An 18,265-nucleotide genomic window follows, 5' to 3' on the forward strand; every position below is an offset into this window, starting at 1 on the left:
ATGACTTCTCTGGAAATCATGAACTCCTCAGTCTGCCAAACTTTGGCCCATAATAGCAAGGGGGCAAAATTGATACGATCCTCTACAAAAGCAAGCCCCAGCTCATGATGACAAAAGATTGTGGAGGCACTATTTGGAGTCATCAGTCACCTTTTTATAAATATATTTTCAATAATCTGTAGCTGGTGGCCGTTATGGTATCCCCACTCACCTGCTCTGCGCGCTGCAACAGGCACACACTTGGCTTTGTAAAGTGTAACCAGCTCAGGCACCGGTTTGTGGCCCAGCTTACAAGCAAAGAGAAAAATCCCTTCACCAACTCTGCCCCTTTGTTGCACCCCTGCGGTAACAAGCGATTCCCAATTCATCCTGTTGTTAAAAATATTTCCTAAATAATTACAATTATTCCGTTTGTCAATTCTCTTATCTCCTACTGCAAATATCCTAGTTTTAATCATTTTGGGGCCACACACCATAATGTATGATTTAATAAAATGAACTTTTAAATCAAGTGCCAGCATAAAATCCGTGAACGCATTAAGTAATTCTTGAAGGCCGTTAGCTCTCAGGGCCATTAACATGGTGTTGTCCGCATAAGAAAGTAGCGGGACCCGTTTGCCCTCAATGTGTGGACAGTATTTCTATTTTTTCTATTTTTAAGGTTTGTAAAGCGCTCGATTGCCGTGGCGTCTTGGCGCTAGTGTATGTAAGTCCTGATCCAAAGAACCATAGCTTGTGCCAGCCTAAGTTACAAAAGCAGCGTCTTCAGTCTTCAGTCAATTTCTTTACCTGCAAAAAGGCCTCTGATCCATTAGTATAAATAAAAAAAGAAAAGGGGCTAAAAAACATCCCTGCCGGACACCTTCTGTGGAGGCTATGGGCCTGGTTATTGCCCCTATGGACCGTATCTTATAACAACTTCAATTACGAGACCGCCTTTATGCACCCCCCGGCGCAAGGGAAGTGACGATGGCGCCTCCTGGCGCAATGGTATATGGGGGATGCGGTCCCAGGTGGCTTCTGGCGATGGCAGGCAGATCCATCTTCAAACACAGTAAAAAAAACCTGCAGTCCAACTCAAGATTCTTCTTCAAATACCATCATTCAACCCATCAGACCATACCTGGACCATACTCCAAATATTAAAAATGAACACAGGCTCTGACACCCTAACCGTCCATCAAATACCACCAATCAACCATGAGACCATCCCCGGACCTTATTCCAAATATTAAAAATTAACACAAGCTCTGACACCGTGACCGTCCTTCAAATACCACAATCAACCATGAGACCATCTCCGGACCTTCTTCCAAATATTACAAATCAACACAACATCGGACACCGTGACCGCCCTTCAAATACCAGACAATCAATCGGTAGCACATTTCTCAGATCCTTGAGCTTTACCAAAGATGAACTCAGACCCTCTTTCAAAAGACAAAATCAACTAATACCTTGCATCTCTAAACCCTCCAAAGGGGAACCTTCTGCACATGGCCACAGTCTGCAGAAAAAGCTTCCCTAAAGAGCTGGTTGGCTTTAGTGAAGTTTAAGTTGCTGTAAAAGGTCGTGAATAGGCTCAAAGCTGAAGGCCGTCTTTCAGGCTTCCCAAGGCGACTTCACTTTTGTTTCACCGGCGGAGTAGGTATTGCAACACTGAGTGATCCATTTAAAGCTGGCGCCAGCTTGCTGCCCGCCCTAAGAGCTACGTGGACTACTGGTTCAGAGTAGGTATGGGTGTTGAACTCCGCTCCGTTCGCTGAGTTTTCTGCATTCCACGGAGCTCGCGAAGTGCAGAAAACTCTGCTTTGCATAGTGCAGCTGAGTTTTTGCCCCAGTAAGTTCCCGAACTGCCGCTCTGGTAGAATTTCTATCCGAGCGGCAGGAAGACCAGTGCGAACAGCAGTTTGCACTACACTCTGCCACTCGTGGAACTTTGCTGAGTTTTTTTGTAGCTTTGCGGAGTTCTGCGTAGCAAAACTCTGCGAACTACACCAAGTCTTAGTTCAGAGGATACTACAGATGACAAGGAATAGACTGGAAGGTTCCCTCAATTCCTGCCAGACTGATCTGATCTCAACGTCTAGTGACAATGCAATAGCAATAAAACCTATGGAGTAAAAAAAATGGAGGGTCAAAAAAGACAGTGCCCTGCGTGGAGCAGAAACTGCACAAAAATGGACAAGGACTCACACCTTTATTTTGACGCACAACAACATGGAGGTCTCCCGGGGAGACACAGTGGAGGTTCAACACTGCAGTTTCCTCCAGGCTAAGGCGATGGCACACCGAGGAAGGGAGTACATATATATCTACATCTAGTTCTGTTGTGTAGTTAGCTGCCTTCACTCCTGAAGTTGTTCCGACTTTCTACCTCACAAAGAAAACCTCATCCCGCCACAAGCTGCCTGCGTGAAAAGGTATTGGAGCAGAAGCTTCTCGAGACATGTGAGAAATAAGGAAAATATTGTGTGTTTGGGTCTGCAATAGGGTCTGCAAACAGTGCTTTCTCCAGTGACAACAAAAAGTCAAAGAGTTCGACATTTTCCCACCTTAATATATTCGGAGATTCCCATCTGCTAGGGCGGAAGCGGGGGGGGGAACAGTCCACAATAGCGATTCTTCAACTGTGGACCTCCTCGGAGGCGGCAGACTTTGGGTCGTGCCAGTAATAACACCGCTAGCCCTTCTGCCTTGCAGGTGGCAAACCACAAAGCACCAGCATGCAACCTTCCTTCCTCTCTTCCTCTCCATGGGTGAGCATGAGAAACTGAGGGAAGAAGGCTGGGTGGTTTGAGAACTGAAGAAAATCACTACAAATGAGCGAAGGCACAAAGAGACCAATACAGCTGGTGTTGTCCACGTCACCAACATAGCAACCTGGAACACCCGCAACCCAGACACTGAAAGGGACTGAGCGATGGTGAGTGCGGCGCCCAAAAAGCATCTCTTGCCAAGCCATTAAGGATCCCCCCTCCACCCCCACATTAGTCTCAGGCCACACTCATTCATGCAAGGCGTGTCAATATGCTGCTTGTGAAATGTTTGCAAAACACACAAGGTGATGGACGGAATGTTGCACAATGGCAAAACATTCACCCCAGTCAAAGATCTGTGTTTAATCCATCGTTATTTTGCTCACCACGTCACCCCAGTTCAGACATGGCCATATGCAAATCAGTCGTGACCCTGTGCATCATCCCCTTTGGTTTTACTTTGTTAGCCCTAAGTTGGCAGGTTATACCCAGACGTGGGTCCCTTGCTCACTTTGCCACCGGATTCAAGCTAGCTTGGCTGTTGACAGCTGATTAGCCAGAAACCGGTCCCAGGATGCTTGTTTCTGGTCCAGGGAAGACATGGCTTGGCGGTTCAGGCTGGACTGTTCCCATGAGGCACAGGGTCAAGACTAATTTGCATATGGCCATGTCGGAACTGGGGTGGCTTGGTGAGCAAAATAACGATGGATTAAACCCAGATCTGTGACTGGGGGTGAATGTTTGCCATTGTGCAACATTCCGTCCATCATCTTGTGTGTTTTGCTCTTCACCCTATGTGTGAAGGGTATGCCCAGACGTGGGTCCCTTGTTCACTACGCCACTGGAGTCAAGCTATCCTGACTGAAGACGGCTGATAGCCAGAAACCGGTCCTATGAAGCTTGATTCCGGTCCAGGGAAGACGTGACTTGGCAGTTCGGGCTGGACTGTTCCCATGAGGCACAGGGTCAAGACTGATTTGCATATGGCCATGTCTTAACTGGGGTGGCTTGGTGGGCAAAATAACGATGGATTAAACCCAGATCAGTTGACTAGGGTGAGTGCTTGCATTGTTAAACACTCCGTCCATCATCACCTTTGGTTTTGCTGTGAAATGTTTGCACCTGTATGGAACTGCTGCTCCTTAAAGCTATTGTGGAGCCCTACACAAACCCTGACCCAAATAAAATAAGGCAAACAAGACCCACGAGTACCAGAAGCATCCCTTCAGGTCATCACTTTAAAGCATGGTGACAAAACGCAACCTCAAAGGCGCCTCGCTCAAGACGTCCTCTCTGAGCATGCAAGGATGCCTACATCAGGCATGGATTGAAAGCTCTAAGGCTAATCAATGGAAGGATTGCAGGAACCGCATACCTTGAATTGATTAGATTGACCTCGGAGCGTGTATGCTGGACCTTCATGCACTCCTGCTCCCTCCTTGTTGTGATTGACAGCTTGTAGAGTCATGGAGTCGGGCAATAGATCACTTACCAAGCACAGGAGGCAGAGACACCATATGTACACATGAGATTAGTAACAGATTCCCATAGCAGAATTGACCCTTTTACTGAACAAGAGCCAACACTCAGCAACCCCTGCAGCTCTCCTCCTCCTTGTGAGGACTGGAACAACCCGGTTGGACAGATATATCTGCTCCCTGCACCATGAAGACGACTGTGTCCTCCTCGCATGGACCTGTGAGCTACCCATGGTCTGGAGTTTCTGTCGCCACAGCCAGCCTTGTTCTCCATTCACTCTTGGGGCTCTTTGTTCTCTAATGGCTGCCTCCTTCTGCAGGTGCCTCAACTTTACTACCTTCAGAAGAAATCATATCCCTACTAAAGAACCCGAGATTCACCCAAAAAGGAAAGCACGCAGGCTACTAGAGCATGTCCAGGAATGACCTCCAACTCACCGGGCTGGACTTCATCTCCATCAGGTTGTCGAGGATGCGGGTGACGGGCAGGTTCTGTGGAGAAGAGAGATAGACGATGGTCATAAAGAATGCAAGACTGGCTGAGAGGCAAGGACAGGCAAGGCATAAAATAAAAGGACCCCAAAGGAAGCGAGAAGAACAAGTTACTTAACTTCGGTAATGATATATCTGTAAGAGACAGAGACATAGATTGGTTATAGATTCCTTACCTTAGAATTACCCCAAGGCATCAGACTGGAGCCCGAGAAGTTTTATTCAGCAGTACCCCTCCGCGTCGAAAGGTGGCGTCAGTCGGCTCAGCGTTCGTCTTTGGCGTCATGGCCGCCGGCATGACGTCGCGATAGCTACTTAGATGCCGCCCTCATGCACGGACGTCAGTTCCTTTACACGACATTCCACGTCAGAAGCGCAGAGCCATGCAAGACACTGACCACTGGTGCACAAAACTAGGGCCCTGAAAGGAATTCACTGACCCTAGAAATCAGTTTGCAGAACAGGGAGGATGGATGGGGCAGTAAAGAATCTATAACTAATCTACGTCTCTTACAGATATATTGTTACCGAAGGTAAGTAACTTGTTCATCTGAAAGAGACAATTAGTTATAGATTCCTTACCTTAGAATAGATACTCCAGCAATACCTACCCCAGAGGTGGGTATGCGACCCAAGTTCACACCAGAAAGTCATGGCAAACAGAACTTGGCTGTCCAAGCAGTAGCGTTTGGTGAACGTGTGTACAGATGCCCACGTAGCTGCCTGACAGATGTCATTAAGCTGGACTCCCCGTCCCAAAGCAGTGGTAGCTCCCGTCGCCCTGGTGGAATGGGCGGGAGACCCACTGGAGGGTCCTCAAGAGTTGCAGGCTTTGATGCACAAAAAGACCCACCTAAAGATGGTCTGTTTGTGCATGGCCGACCTTTCTTGGCACCCACGTAGCCAACATCATCCACCCGGAATTGTTTGGTGCGATCCAATTAAAAGGAAAGCGCACGTTTTGGATCCAGACGGTGGAGCCTCTCTTCCTCCTTAGAAGGATGCGGAGGCGGAAAGAAGGTGGGCAAAGTGATGGTTTGACTAATGTGGAAGGAAGTAACTACCTTGGGAAGAAAGGAAGTTCTAGTTCGGAGGACAACTTTGTCCGGATGGACAGCCAGAAAGGGAGGCTTGGAAGAAAGTGCTTGAAGCTCATTTCACCCTGCGAGCAGAGGTGATGGCAACCAGAAAGGTAGTCTTTAAAGTAAGAAGTCTGTGAGGACAGTTATGAAGCGGCACAAAGGGAGCGCACATCAGATAGGTAAGAACCAAAGTCTCACGGAGGTATTACGAAGGAAACTGGAGGAAAAGGATGAGTAATGCCCTTAAGGAATCTATTTACAACAGGGGACTTGAAAAGAGAAGGCTGATCAGGAAGCCTAAGAAAGGCTGAAATGGCCGAGAGGTAGCCCTTAAGAGTGCCCAGAACGGAGCCCTGCTGGGCCAAAGAAAGGAGGAACGAGAGAACCTCTGAAAGAGGGCAGAAAGGGGATCCACAGCCTTTGCTGTGCACCATGCCACAAATTTGTTCCATCTGCAAGTGTATACCGTCTTAGTGGAGGGACACCTGGCACATTACAGACTTGGGGACGAAGGTCAAAGGCTGTCAACTGTCGAGCGTAATCTCTATGCAAGGAGGTGGAGGCTGTACAGGTTCAGGTGGAGGACCGTCCCCTGCTGCTGCGACAGAAGGTCCTCTGAAGAGGCAGTCGGATCGGAAGATCGATGGCCATGTTCAAGAGCTCGGGTTACCAGACTCTTCATGCCCAGTCCGGACCCACAAGAATTACTTGGGCCCGGTCATGCTTGACCTTCTTCAGCACTCTGGGCAGAAGTGGTATAAGCGGAAAGGCGTATAGAAGACCGCAACGCCACTCGCGACGACAAACATCGCTTAGCGAGTGCCGCCTTGGAAATTCCAACGTGCAGAATGCTGACACTGCGCGTTCTCTTTGGTGGCAAATAGATCTAACCAAGGCTCTTCCCACTACTGAAAGAGACCTTGCGCCACCTCAGAGTGAAAACGCCATTCGTGATCCATCATGCACCTGCGGCTGAGTCCGTCCGCCCTGGTGTCCAGTGAACCTGCCAGGTGTTGAACCACCAGGGATATGCTCTGATGTTCCAGCCATGTCCAGAGATGGAGAGCCTCCTGACATAGGGTCCACGAACCCAACGTGCCCTGTTTGTTGCAGTACCACATGGCGGTGGTGTTGTCCGTGCACACCTGCACTACTCTTCCCCGGAGAGAGGGAAGGAATGCTTTTAGTGCAACGACTGATTGCCTGAAGCTCCAGAAGGTTGATGTGGAACCACCTCTCCCATGTGGCCGCCCCATCCCAACAGTGATGCATCTGTCACCACTGTGAAGTCTGGTTGGGGAAGGGAGAGGGATCTGTCGTTGACCCAATTCAGGTTTGTTAGCCCCCATTGCAATTGACGTGCAGTGCCCTCAGAGATCTGGAGGCAATCGGACAGATTCCCCTGATGCTGTGCCCACTGGATCTTTAGGTCCCACTGCAGAGCCCGCATATGCCACCTGGTATGAACCATCTGCAGGATACAGGAGGCCATGAGGCCCAGCAGCCTCAGGGTCATTCTGACAGAAACCTGGGATAGAGGCTGAAAGATCGGAATCATAGCCCGAATATCCCGGATTCGCTGTTTGGGAGGCTAAGCCCAAAACTGCATCATGTCCAGAACCACACGGAAGAAAAGGAGCTTATGAGAGGGAGTCAGGTGTGACTTCGGCACATTGACAGAGAACCCCAGCGAATGCACAAGGTCCGCCGTGGTCTGGAGGTGGGAGACGACAGCCTAGGGCGAGCCCGCCTTCAACAGCCAGTCATCGAGATAGGGGAAGACTGGAACCCCTAATCTGTGCAGAGGAGCTGCGACCACCGCCATCACTTTCGTGAACACCCAAGGGGTGCTGGTAAGGCCAAAGGGGAGCACGGTAAACTGAAAGTGCTCGTGGCCCACCATGAACCGCAGGTAACGCCGGTGGACTGGCAGGACGGGGATGTGAAAATAAGAGTCCTGCAAGTCCAACACTACCATCCAGTCTCCAGAGTCAAGGGCAGACAGGACCTGAGCTAGCGTCAACATTTTGAACTTCTCCTTCCGGAGGAAGCGGTTGACATTCCTGAGAGCCAAGATAGGACACAGGCCTTTGTCCTTATTGGACACCAGAAAGTAGTGGGAATTACAACCACAACCTATTTCTGGGACAGGAACTCGCTCGATGGCTCCCTTGGCCAAGAGAGACAAAACTTCCTGTTGGAGAAGGGCCAGATGATCCACCCACATGCAATGGTCCTGAGGTGGCAGTCTCCAAGGACTATTTGCAAAACCCACCTGTCTGACGTGATGGTGCGCCAGTGGGGGAGGTGATGGCGAATTCTGCCACCCACTGGCGATTGGTGGCCCTGAAAGGGCAGACTAGGAGGGTTTGGAGGCTGCTGCAGAGGAGGATGTGGTGTACAGACCCGCCCGCTGGCCCCCAGAACCACGGCGGTGGTTCCCACGTCCCTGGCCACGCAGGTGCTGAACAGCTTGCGCTCTGCTGTGGCTCTGGGCAGGATGTGGCAGGGCAACCCTTCCGTAGCCACGAAGGGGGCGAAAAAGCAGACTGTGCAGGGCGGGTGGTGGAGAGGCCCAAGGACCTGGCCGTAGCCAGGGAGTCCTTATATCGCTCCAGTGCGCAGTCTGTCTTGTCACCAAATAGGCAACGGCCATCAAAGGGCATGTCCATAAGAGGGGATTGGACATCCCCTGAATAACCAGTCAACCTCAGCCAGGGGTAGTGTTGAAGGGCTACCAACATGGATATTGTCCTGCCTACTGAGTCTGGGTATCCAGCCCAAAGCGGATGGTAAACTTGGCTGCGTCTCTCCCTTCGACAACTGTACGGGAGAGTACAGCCTGGGACTCCTCCGGGCACTGGGGCAGCACTTGCGCCACCGTATCCCACATGGAGTAGGTGTAACGGTCCAACAGACATGCAGTGTTTACCGACCGCAGTCCCAGGCTGGAGGAAGAAAACATCTTCTTCCCAAGATGGTCCCGCTTTTTGGATTCCCTATCAGGTGGTGCATTAGGGAATGCGCCTTTGGAGGTGGAGGCTTGTACCACCAAGCTCTCAGGGCTGGGGTGTTGGTAGAGGATAGTGGGGTCGCCCGTGCCGGACGTTGGTGTCGGGCAATTATACTATCCACAGGAGCCCCTGTGTTTGGCCTGGACCAGGTGCCCAAAAGGATGTCAGTTAGGGCTTCATAAACAGTAGCAGGGGCTCCGAAAAGCGCACTGCCAGTTGAAGCACCTGTCAGGAGGTTAGTCCTAACCGCCACCGTAGGAAGCTCGAGGTTTAGAGCCTCGGCCTCCCTAGGCAACACCACTGCGTACTACGCTCCCTCCTCCGTAGCCAAGGTAGGAGGAGACTACATGCCAAGGTCTGATGAGGTATCGAGACCACTGGCTTCCCCCAGTTCCTCTCTCCAGTCCGGTTCATAGCCCACTGGTCATTTAAACTGTCTCCAGATCCCTCCCAGTCCTCCTCACCCTCCTCCGGCTGCCAATCTGGTCTAAAAGAGCCAGGGTAGAACAAGGGCACAAAAGTACCCGTCGGATTCAGTCCGGCTCTGTGTCTACATCGAGGTGGAGGCCGGGGTCGACGCCAGCTGGGGACACAATCGGCGTTGGCTGTGGACGTGGTGCCAGTGGACTTGGCCCGGGGGAGGTGTAATCAGGTTGACCGACACAGACACTTATCCGGATCCAGGCCTGGATCTAAGGGGACCCTGCGGTGCTGTGGCCGGAGCGGCCACCGTTGAAGGCACAGGGCCCCCAGCCGAGTCCGCAGGCCCGAAGGCGCGCCAGAGGAGTCGGGCTGCCCAAAGATGGCATGCATCGCTTCGATAAAATTGGTGAAGCTGGGCAGGGGTCGCTCTGGGTCCCAGGAAGGGAGGTAAACTCGGAGTTGGCCCTTCGGGATCCGCACACGGTGCTGCGGGAGGGGCACCACCCGCATCCCTCGTCGCTTCAGCCGACCGAAGGGGAGAATTCGAGAAGCGACGATGCTTCTTCAACTTCTTCTTGTGCTTCGACTTACCTGAGGAGTGCGAAGACTTGGAAGAAGACTGGTGGTGGTGGCTCCGCAACCGGTCCCTCGACCTCCCATGCGGCCGGGACCTCTCACACCGAGGATCCTTTCTCACAGGGCAGCCAATCCTTGTATTCGAGCCAAGGGGAGCTGCTCTGCTTTGTTGCCTGGTCCAAGCCTCAAGGAGGAGAGCTCTGGTGTCCTGTTCCGTGCACATCTCCCCTCCCTTAGCACTGCAGCCGCTTCGTTACAAAGTGCACATGGGTGCTAGCGGCGGGCTCCAGGGGCCTAGTGCTTATGGTAAGCTGGTGGTGGGCAGGAGAATTGTAAAGTTCCTGAGTTAAGTTCAGCTGGTGAGTATCTTGATTCATTCTAGCCCCGCGCTGGGACCGACGCTACCCCCCTGGAGCCATGAGTGCCTTCATCAAAGAGGTCTTACAATGTTTCGAGCCATTACACTGGCTGTGGTAGGTTTCTCTTTGGCCCTACACACGCTTTATGCGCTGGCCTCCCATGCGCTTGGGTTTAGTACTGCGCCTCATTATGCTGCGTTTTCGTTTTTGCAAAACATTTTAGTTTAAAAGTTCATTTGATTGACATCTTTTGAGCTTCAAAATGGCTTGTATTCTGAAGAACAAGAGGAAAGGAAAGCTGCCGCTGCCACAGAAGGAACTTCAAGAGGCCGGAGATGAGCGGCAGAGATCGAGATGTTACTGGAGGGTTCACTGGGGGGTGAGGGGGGAGATACAGAGGGGTCTCACGCTGGGGAGTGCTCGAAGGGACCTGTTGACGCTCATTGTGGAGCGGTCATTTAAGTCTTGCATCGGGCTCTGGTCTCCGTCATGAACCGTCCAGTTGAGGCGTTGTGTCAGGCCCCAGCCCGTCCGTCTGTCTGTCAGATGCGAGCGGAGTCACTCCTGGTGTCTGTAAGGTTCACAGATGTCAGGACCCCCCTGCCCGAGGGCACCCAGGAGACGCACAGGGCAGCCCCCTCTGCCCACAGCTGGATCTGCCCCTCCTGGGGGCGGCCCTGCAGGCCTCGGGGCCGGGGGCCATTAGCACCGCTGTCTGCTTGGCCCCCACTAGACGCTCCAGCAGCACCTCTGCCGGCCCCCGAGACCCCCCAATGATGACAACACCAGGCCTAAGTGTCCCATTAGGGTCCCGGCCTGTCTGTGCAGGGCTTCCTGCCATCTCCCCCTGTCTGAGGCCACGATGGCTCCCAGATGTGACCGGAGTGAGGGGCCCCGGCCTGGCTTGGGGCCCCGAGGGGTCTTGTACTGCGACCAGGAGGCGGGGCTCGTGCCTTGCAAGCAAGACACTCACTTCACTCTCTTCTGCATTAAGAAGGCCTTCTCTTCCAAGCCACCTTTCTCGGATCGAAGGAACAACAATTTGGTTGAATAAATCCCCTTCCGGGGTTATTTTACAATGAACTCTGCGCGCAAACGGATGTAGAAAGAAGGCAGCATTTAGCCCAACTCAAGGAGACCCGTCTCCTCTGCCTCCAGGCACTTCAGGGTTAATGCCCCCCCCCCCCCCCACAGACACACACACACTGAGCAGCCACCCAGTAGTGCGGTTGCCACAAACTTGTCGAGCGCCGCCTGGCACCAGTGAGCGCCTCCAGGCGCTGGGCGAAACAAAACCAGCCGCCCTGAGGGTAACTAGAGAAGGGAGGCCGGTTCCACCACCGGCGTCCTCGTGGCATCGCCCCGGCTGTGCTGGCCACTCAGACCTCGCCCCACCCTGAAGCATAGCGCCTTCCCTCACACACTGGCGCTTTGTAGTGCTGCACGTGCCTCTGGGTCCCTTGGTCTAAAGATGGAGGACAGCGCCAACCCTGGTCGCAGAGGCGTCACCGGGGCGTTATTAATGTGCCGAGAGCGTGCCTCGAGGCGCTGGGAGGCATTAATACCCCTCGGTGAGGGATGAGCTGTCAGCCCGCCTCCCCCCGAGGAGGGAGATGGATGAGGTGTGAGGGGGGAGATGGATGAGGTGCGAGGCGGCGCCCCCCCTCGCCCCCCCCCGGCCCTGGGGCCAGAGCCAGGCCCTGGAGGCTGTCAGCTTAGAGCGCCTAGACTGACAGTGCGCCCTGCACGGCGCTGTGCTCTCAAGGTGTCATGCTATGACACCTAGTCTAGGCTCTGAAAGTGCCTAGACTGTGTGCGCCTACACGGCACTGTGCACTGAGGGGACTCAGGCTGCCAGGGTGAAACCTCACAGTACTGTCACTCAAGGCACTGTGCGCCCTCACGGAGTGCGTGCAGCCCTCAATGCTCTGTATGCTCACCAGACTCTGCGCACCTCCTCACAGTACTGCACCCTCAAGGCAGTGAGTGTGCGCGTGCCCTCACAGTACTGCACCCTCAAGGAAGTGAGTGTGCGCGCCCTCACAGTACTGCACTCTCAAGGCAGTGAGTGCGCTCGCCCTCACAGTACTGCACCCTCAAGGCAGTGAGTGTGCGCGTGCCCTCACAGTACTGCACCCTCAAGGAAGTGAGTGTGCGCGCCCTCACAGTACTGCACTCTCAAGGTAGTTAGTGTGCGCGCCCTCACAGTACTGCACTCTCAAGGCAGTGAGTGTGCGCGCCCTCACAGTACTGCACCCTCAAGGCAGTGAGTGTGCGCGCCCTCACAGTACTGCACCCTCAAGGAAGTGAGTGTGCGCGCCCTCACAGTACTGCACTCTCAAGGTAGTTAGTGTGCGCGCCCTCACAGTACTGCACTCTCAAGGCAGTGAGTGCGCGCGCCCTCACAGTACTGCACCCTCAAGGCAGTGAGTGCGTGCGCCCTCACAGTACTGCACCCTCAAGGCAGTGAGTGTGCGCGCCCTCACAGTACTGCACTCTCAAGGTAGTTAGTGCGCGTGCCCTCACAGTACTGCACTCTCAAGGCAGTGAGTGCGCTCGCCCTCACAGTACTGCACACTCAAGGCAGTGAGTGCGCGCGCCCCCACAGTACTGCACCCTCAAGGCAGTGAATGTGCGCGTGCCCTCACAGTACTGCACTCTCAAGGTAGTTAGTGCGCGTGCCCTCACAGTACTGCACTCTCAAGGCAGTGAGTGCGCGCGCCCTCACAGTACTGCACCCTCAAGGCAGTGAATGTGCGCGTGCCCTCACAGTACTGCACTCTCAAGGTAGTTAGTGCGCGTGCCCTCACAGTACTGCACTCTCAAGGCAGTGAGTGTGCTCACCCTCACAGTACTGCACCCTCAAGGCAGTGAGTGTGCGCGTGCCCTCACAGTACTGCACCCTCAAGGAAGTGAGTGTGCGCGCCCTCACAGTACTGCACTCTCAAAGCAGTGAGTGTGCGCGTGCCCTCACAGTACTGCACCCTCAAGGAAGTGAGTGTGCGCGCCCTCACAGTACTGCACTCTCAAGGTAGTTAGTGCGCGTGCCCTCACAGTACTGCACTCTCAAGGCAGTGAGTGCGCGCACCCTCACAGTACTGCACACTCAAGGCAGTGAGTGCGCGCGCCCCCACAGTACTGCACCCTCAAGGCAGTGAATGTGCGCGTGCCCTCACAGTACTGCACTCTCAAGGTAGTTAGTGCGCGTGCCCTCACAGTACTGCACTCTCAAGGCAGTGAGTGCGCGCGCCCTCACAGTACTGCACCCTCAAGGCAGTGAATGTGCGCGTGCCCTCACAGTACTGCACTCTCAAGGTAGTTAGTGCGCGTGCCCTCACAGTACTGCACCCTCAAGGCAGTGAGTGTGCACGCCCTCACAGTACTGCACTCTCAAGGCAGTGAGTGCGCGCGCCCTCACAGTACTGCACTCTCAAGTCAGTGAGTGTGCGGGCGCCCTCACAGTACTGCACTCTCAAGGCAGTGAGTGCAGGCACCCTCACAGTACTGCACTCTCAAGGCAGTGAGTGCAGGCGCCCTCACAGTACTGCACTCTCAAGGCAGTGAGTGCGCGCGCCCCCACAGTACTGCACTCTCAAGGCAGTGAGTGCACGCGCCCTCACAGTACTGCACTCTCAAGGCAGTGAGTGCTCGCGCCCCCACAGTACTGCACTCTCAAGGCAGTGAGTGTGCGCGCCCTCACAGTACTGCACCCTCAAGGCAGTGAGTGTGCGCGCCCTCACAGTACTGCACTCTCAAGGTAGTTAGTGCGCATGCCCTCACAGTACTGCACTCTCAAGGCAGTGAGTGCGCACGCCCTCACAGTACTGCACACTCAAGGCAGTGCGTGCGCATGCCCTCACAGTACTGCACTCTCAAAGCAGTGAGTGCGCGCGCCCTCACAGTACTGCACTCTCAGGGCAGTGAGTGCGCACGCCCTCACAGTACTGCACTCTCAAGGCAGTTAGTGCACGCGCCCTCACAGTACTGCAACCTCAAGGCAGTGAGTGTGCGCGTGCCCTCACAGTACTGCACCCTCAAGGCAGTGAGTGCGCGCGCCCTCACAGTACTGCACCCTCAAGGCAGTGAGTGTGCACGTGCCCTCACAGTACTGCACTCTCAAGGCAGTGAGTGTGCACGCCCCCACAGTACTGCACTCTCAAGGCAGTTAGTGCACGCGCCCTCACAGTACTGCAACCTCAAGGCAGTGAGTGTGCGCGTGCCCTCACAGTACTGCACTCTCAAGGTAGTTAGCGCGCGCGCCCTCACCGTATTGCACTCTCAAGGCAGTGAGTGTGCGGGCGCCCTCATAGTACTGCACTCTCAAGGCAGTGAGTGCACGCGCCCTCACAGTACTGCACTCTCAAGGCAGTGAGTGCTCGCGCCACCACAGTACTGCACTCTCAAGGCAGTGAGTGTGCGCGCCCTCACAGTACTGCACCCTCAAGGCAGTGAGTGTGCGCGCCCTCACAGTACTGCACTCTCAAGGTAGTTAGTGCGCATGCCCTCACAGTACTGCACTCTCAAGGCAGTGAGTGCGCACGCCCTCACAGTACTGCATTCTCAAGGCACTGAGTGCGCGCGCACTCACAGTACTGCACCCTCAAGGCAGTGAGTGCGCGCGCCCTCACAGTATTGCACTCTCAAGGCAGTGAGTGCGCACGCCCTCACAGTATTGCACCCTCAAGACAGTGAGTGTGCACGCCCCCACAGTACTGCACTCTCAAGGCAGTGCGTGCGCATGCCCTCACAGTACTGCACTCTCAAAGCAGTGAGTGCGCGCGCCCTCACAGTACTGCACTCTCAGGGCAGTGAGTGCGCACGCCCTCACAGTACTGCACTCTCAAGGCAGTTAGTGCACGCGCCCTCACAGTACTGCAACCTCAAGGCAGTGAGTGTGCGCGTGCCCTCACAGTACTGCACCCTCAAGGCAGTGAGTGCGCGCGCCCTCACAGTACTGCACCCTCAAGGCAGTGAGTGTGCACGTGCCCTCACAGTACTGCACTCTCAAGGCAGTGAGTGTGCACGCCCCCACAGTACTGCACTCTCAAGGCAGTTAGTGCACGCGCCCTCACAGTACTGCAACCTCAAGGCAGTGAGTGTGCGCGTGCCCTCACAGTACTGCACTCTCAAGGTAGTTAGCGCGCGCGCCCTCACCGTATTGCACTCTCAAGGCAGTGAGTGTGCGGGCGCCCTCATAGTACTGCACTCTCAAGGCAGTGAGTGCACGCACCCTCACAGTTTTGCACTCTCAAGGCAGTGAGTGCGCGCGCCCTGTGCCGAGAGCGTGCCTCGCGGCGCTGGGAGGGCATTAATACCCCTCGGTGAGGGATGAGCTGTCAGCACGCCTCCCCCCGAGGAGGGAGATGGATGAGGTGTGAGGGGGGAGATGGATGAGGTGCGAGGCGGCGCCCCCCCTCGCCCCCCCCCGGCCCTGGGGCCAGAGCCAGGCCCTGGAGGCTGTCAGCTTAGAGCGCCTAGACTGACAGTGCGCCCTGCACGGCGCTGTGCTCTCAAGGTGTCAGGCTATGACACCTAGTCTAGGCTCTGAAAGTGCCTAGACTGTGTGCGCCTACACGGCACTGTGCACTGAGGGGACTCAGGCTGCCAGGGTGAAACCTCACAGTACTGTCACTCAAGGCACTGTGCGCCCTCATGCTGCTGTACACTCAAGGCACTGTGTGCGCCCTCACGGAGTGCGTGCAGCCCTCAATGCTCTGTATGCTCACCAGACTCTGCGCACCTCCTCACAGTACTGCACCCTCAAGGCAGTGAGTGTGCGCGTGCCCTCACAGTACTGCACCCTCAAGGAAGTGAGTGTGCGCGCCCTCACAGTACTGCACTCTCAAGGCAGTGAGTGTGCGCGTGCCCTCACAGTACTGCACCCTCAAGGAAGTGAGTGTGCGCGCCCTCACAGTACTGCACTCTCAAGGTAGTTAGTGCGCGTGCCCTCACAGTACTGCACTCTCAAGGCAGTGAGTGCGCGCACCCTCACAGTACTGCACACTCAAGGCAGTGAGTGCGCGCGCCCCCACAGTACTGCACCCTCAAGGCAGTGAATGTGCGCGTGCCCTCACAGTACTGCACTCTCAAGGTAGTTAGTGCGCGTGCCCTCACAGTACTGCACTCTCAAGGCAGTGAGTGCGCGCGCCCTCACAGTACTGCACCCTCAAGGCAGTGAATGTGCGCGTGCCCTCACAGTACTGCACTCTCAAGGTAGTTAGTGCGCGTGCCCTCACAGTACTGCACTCTCAAGGCAGTGAGTGCGCTCGCCCTCACAGTACTGCACCCTCAAGGCAGTGAGTGTGCGCGTGCCCTCACAGTACTGCACCCTCAAGGAAGTGAGTGTGCGCGCCCTCACAGTACTGCACTCTCAAGGCAGTGAGTGTGCGCGTGCCCTCACAGTACTGCACCCTCAAGGAAGTGAGTGTGCGCGCCCTCACAGTACTGCACTCTCAAGGTAGTTAGTGCGCGTGCCCTCACAGTACTGCACTCTCAAGGCAGTGAGTGCGCGCACCCTCACAGTACTGCACACACAAGGCAGTGAGTGCGCGCGCCCCCACAGTACTGCACCCTCAAGGCAGTGAATGTGCGCGTGCCCTCACAGTACTGCACTCTCAAGGTAGTTAGTGCGCGTGCCCTCACAGTACTGCACTCTCAAGGCAGTGAGTGCGCGCGCCCTCACAGTACTGCACCCTCAAGGCAGTGAATGTGCGCGTGCCCTCACAGTACTGCACTCTCAAGGTAGTTAGTGCGCGTGCCCTCACAGTACTGCACCCTCAAGGCAGTGAGTGTGCACGCCCTCACAGTACTGCACTCTCAAGGCAGTGAGTGCGCGCGCCCTCACAGTACTGCACTCTCAAGTCAGTGAGTGTGCGGGCGCCCTCACAGTACTGCACTCTCAAGGCAGTGAGTGCAGGCACCCTCACAGTACTGCACTCTCAAGGCAGTGAGTGCAGGCGCCCTCACAGTACTGCACTCTCAAGGCAGTGAGTGCGCGCGCCCCCACAGTACTGCACTCTCAAGGCAGTGAGTGCACGCGCCCTCACAGTACTGCACTCTCAAGGCAGTGAGTGCTCGCGCCCCCACAGTACTGCACTCTCAAGGCAGTGAGTGTGCGCGCCCTCACAGTACTGCACCCTCAAGGCAGTGAGTGTGCGCGCCCTCACAGTACTGCACTCTCAAGGTAGTTAGTGCGCATGCCCTCACAGTACTGCACTCTCAAGGCAGTGAGTGCGCACGCCCTCACAGTACTGCATTCTCAAGGCACTGAGTGCGCGCGCACTCACAGTACTGCACCCTCAAGGCAGTGAGTGCGCGCGCCCTCACAGTATTGCACTCTCAAGGCAGTGAGTGCGCACGCCCTCACAGTATTGCACCCTCAAGACAGTGAGTGTGCACGCCCCCACAGTACTGCACTCTCAAGGCAGTGCGTGCGCATGCCCTCACAGTACTGCACTCTCAAAGCAGTGAGTGCGCGCGCCCTCACAGTACTGCACTCTCAGGGCAGTGAGTGCGCACGCCCTCACAGTACTGCACTCTCAAGGCAGTTAGTGCACGCGCCCTCACAGTACTGCAACCTCAAGGCAGTGAGTGTGCGCGTGCCCTCACAGTACTGCATCCTCAAGGCAGTGAGTGCGCGCGCCCTCACAGTACTGCACCCTCAAGGCAGTGAGTGTGCACGTGCCCTCACAGTACTGCACTCTCAAGGCAGTGAGTGTGCACGCCCCCACAGTACTGCACTCTCAAGGCAGTTAGTGCACGCGCCCTCACAGTACTGCAACCTCAAGGCAGTGAGTGTGCGCGTGCCCTCACAGTACTGCACTCTCAAGGTAGTTAGCGCGCGCGCCCTCACCGTATTGCACTCTCAAGGCAGTGAGTGTGCGGGCGCCCTCATAGTACTGCACTCTCAAGGCAGTGAGTGCACGCACCCTCACAGTATTGCACTCTCAAGGCAGTGAGTGCGCGCGCCCTGTGCCGAGAGTGTGCCTCGCGGCGCTGGGAGGGCATTAATACCCCTCGGTGAGGGATGAGCTGTCAGCCCGCCTCCCCCCGAGGAGGGAGGGAGCCCTAAACCCTAGAACT

The 18,265-nt window shown here is 55.2% G+C and overlaps 1 protein-coding gene across 1 annotated transcript in view; it reads right to left on the bottom strand.

The window, feature by feature from the left end:
• SCFD1 (sec1 family domain containing 1) overlaps positions 1–18,265 on the bottom strand; it is a 459,613-nt gene that overhangs the window by 98,752 nt on the left and 342,596 nt on the right. Inside the window, exon 20 of the mRNA XM_078659415.1 lies at positions 4,676–4,729. Coding sequence (XP_078515541.1) covers positions 4,676–4,729 — 54 coding nt within the window. The remainder of the gene's footprint in view (positions 1–4,675; positions 4,730–18,265) is intronic.

This window comes from Lissotriton helveticus, chromosome 9 (genome assembly GCF_964261635.1).
Source record: "Lissotriton helveticus chromosome 9, aLisHel1.1, whole genome shotgun sequence".
Classification (NCBI taxonomy): Eukaryota; Metazoa; Chordata; class Amphibia; order Caudata; family Salamandridae; genus Lissotriton; species Lissotriton helveticus.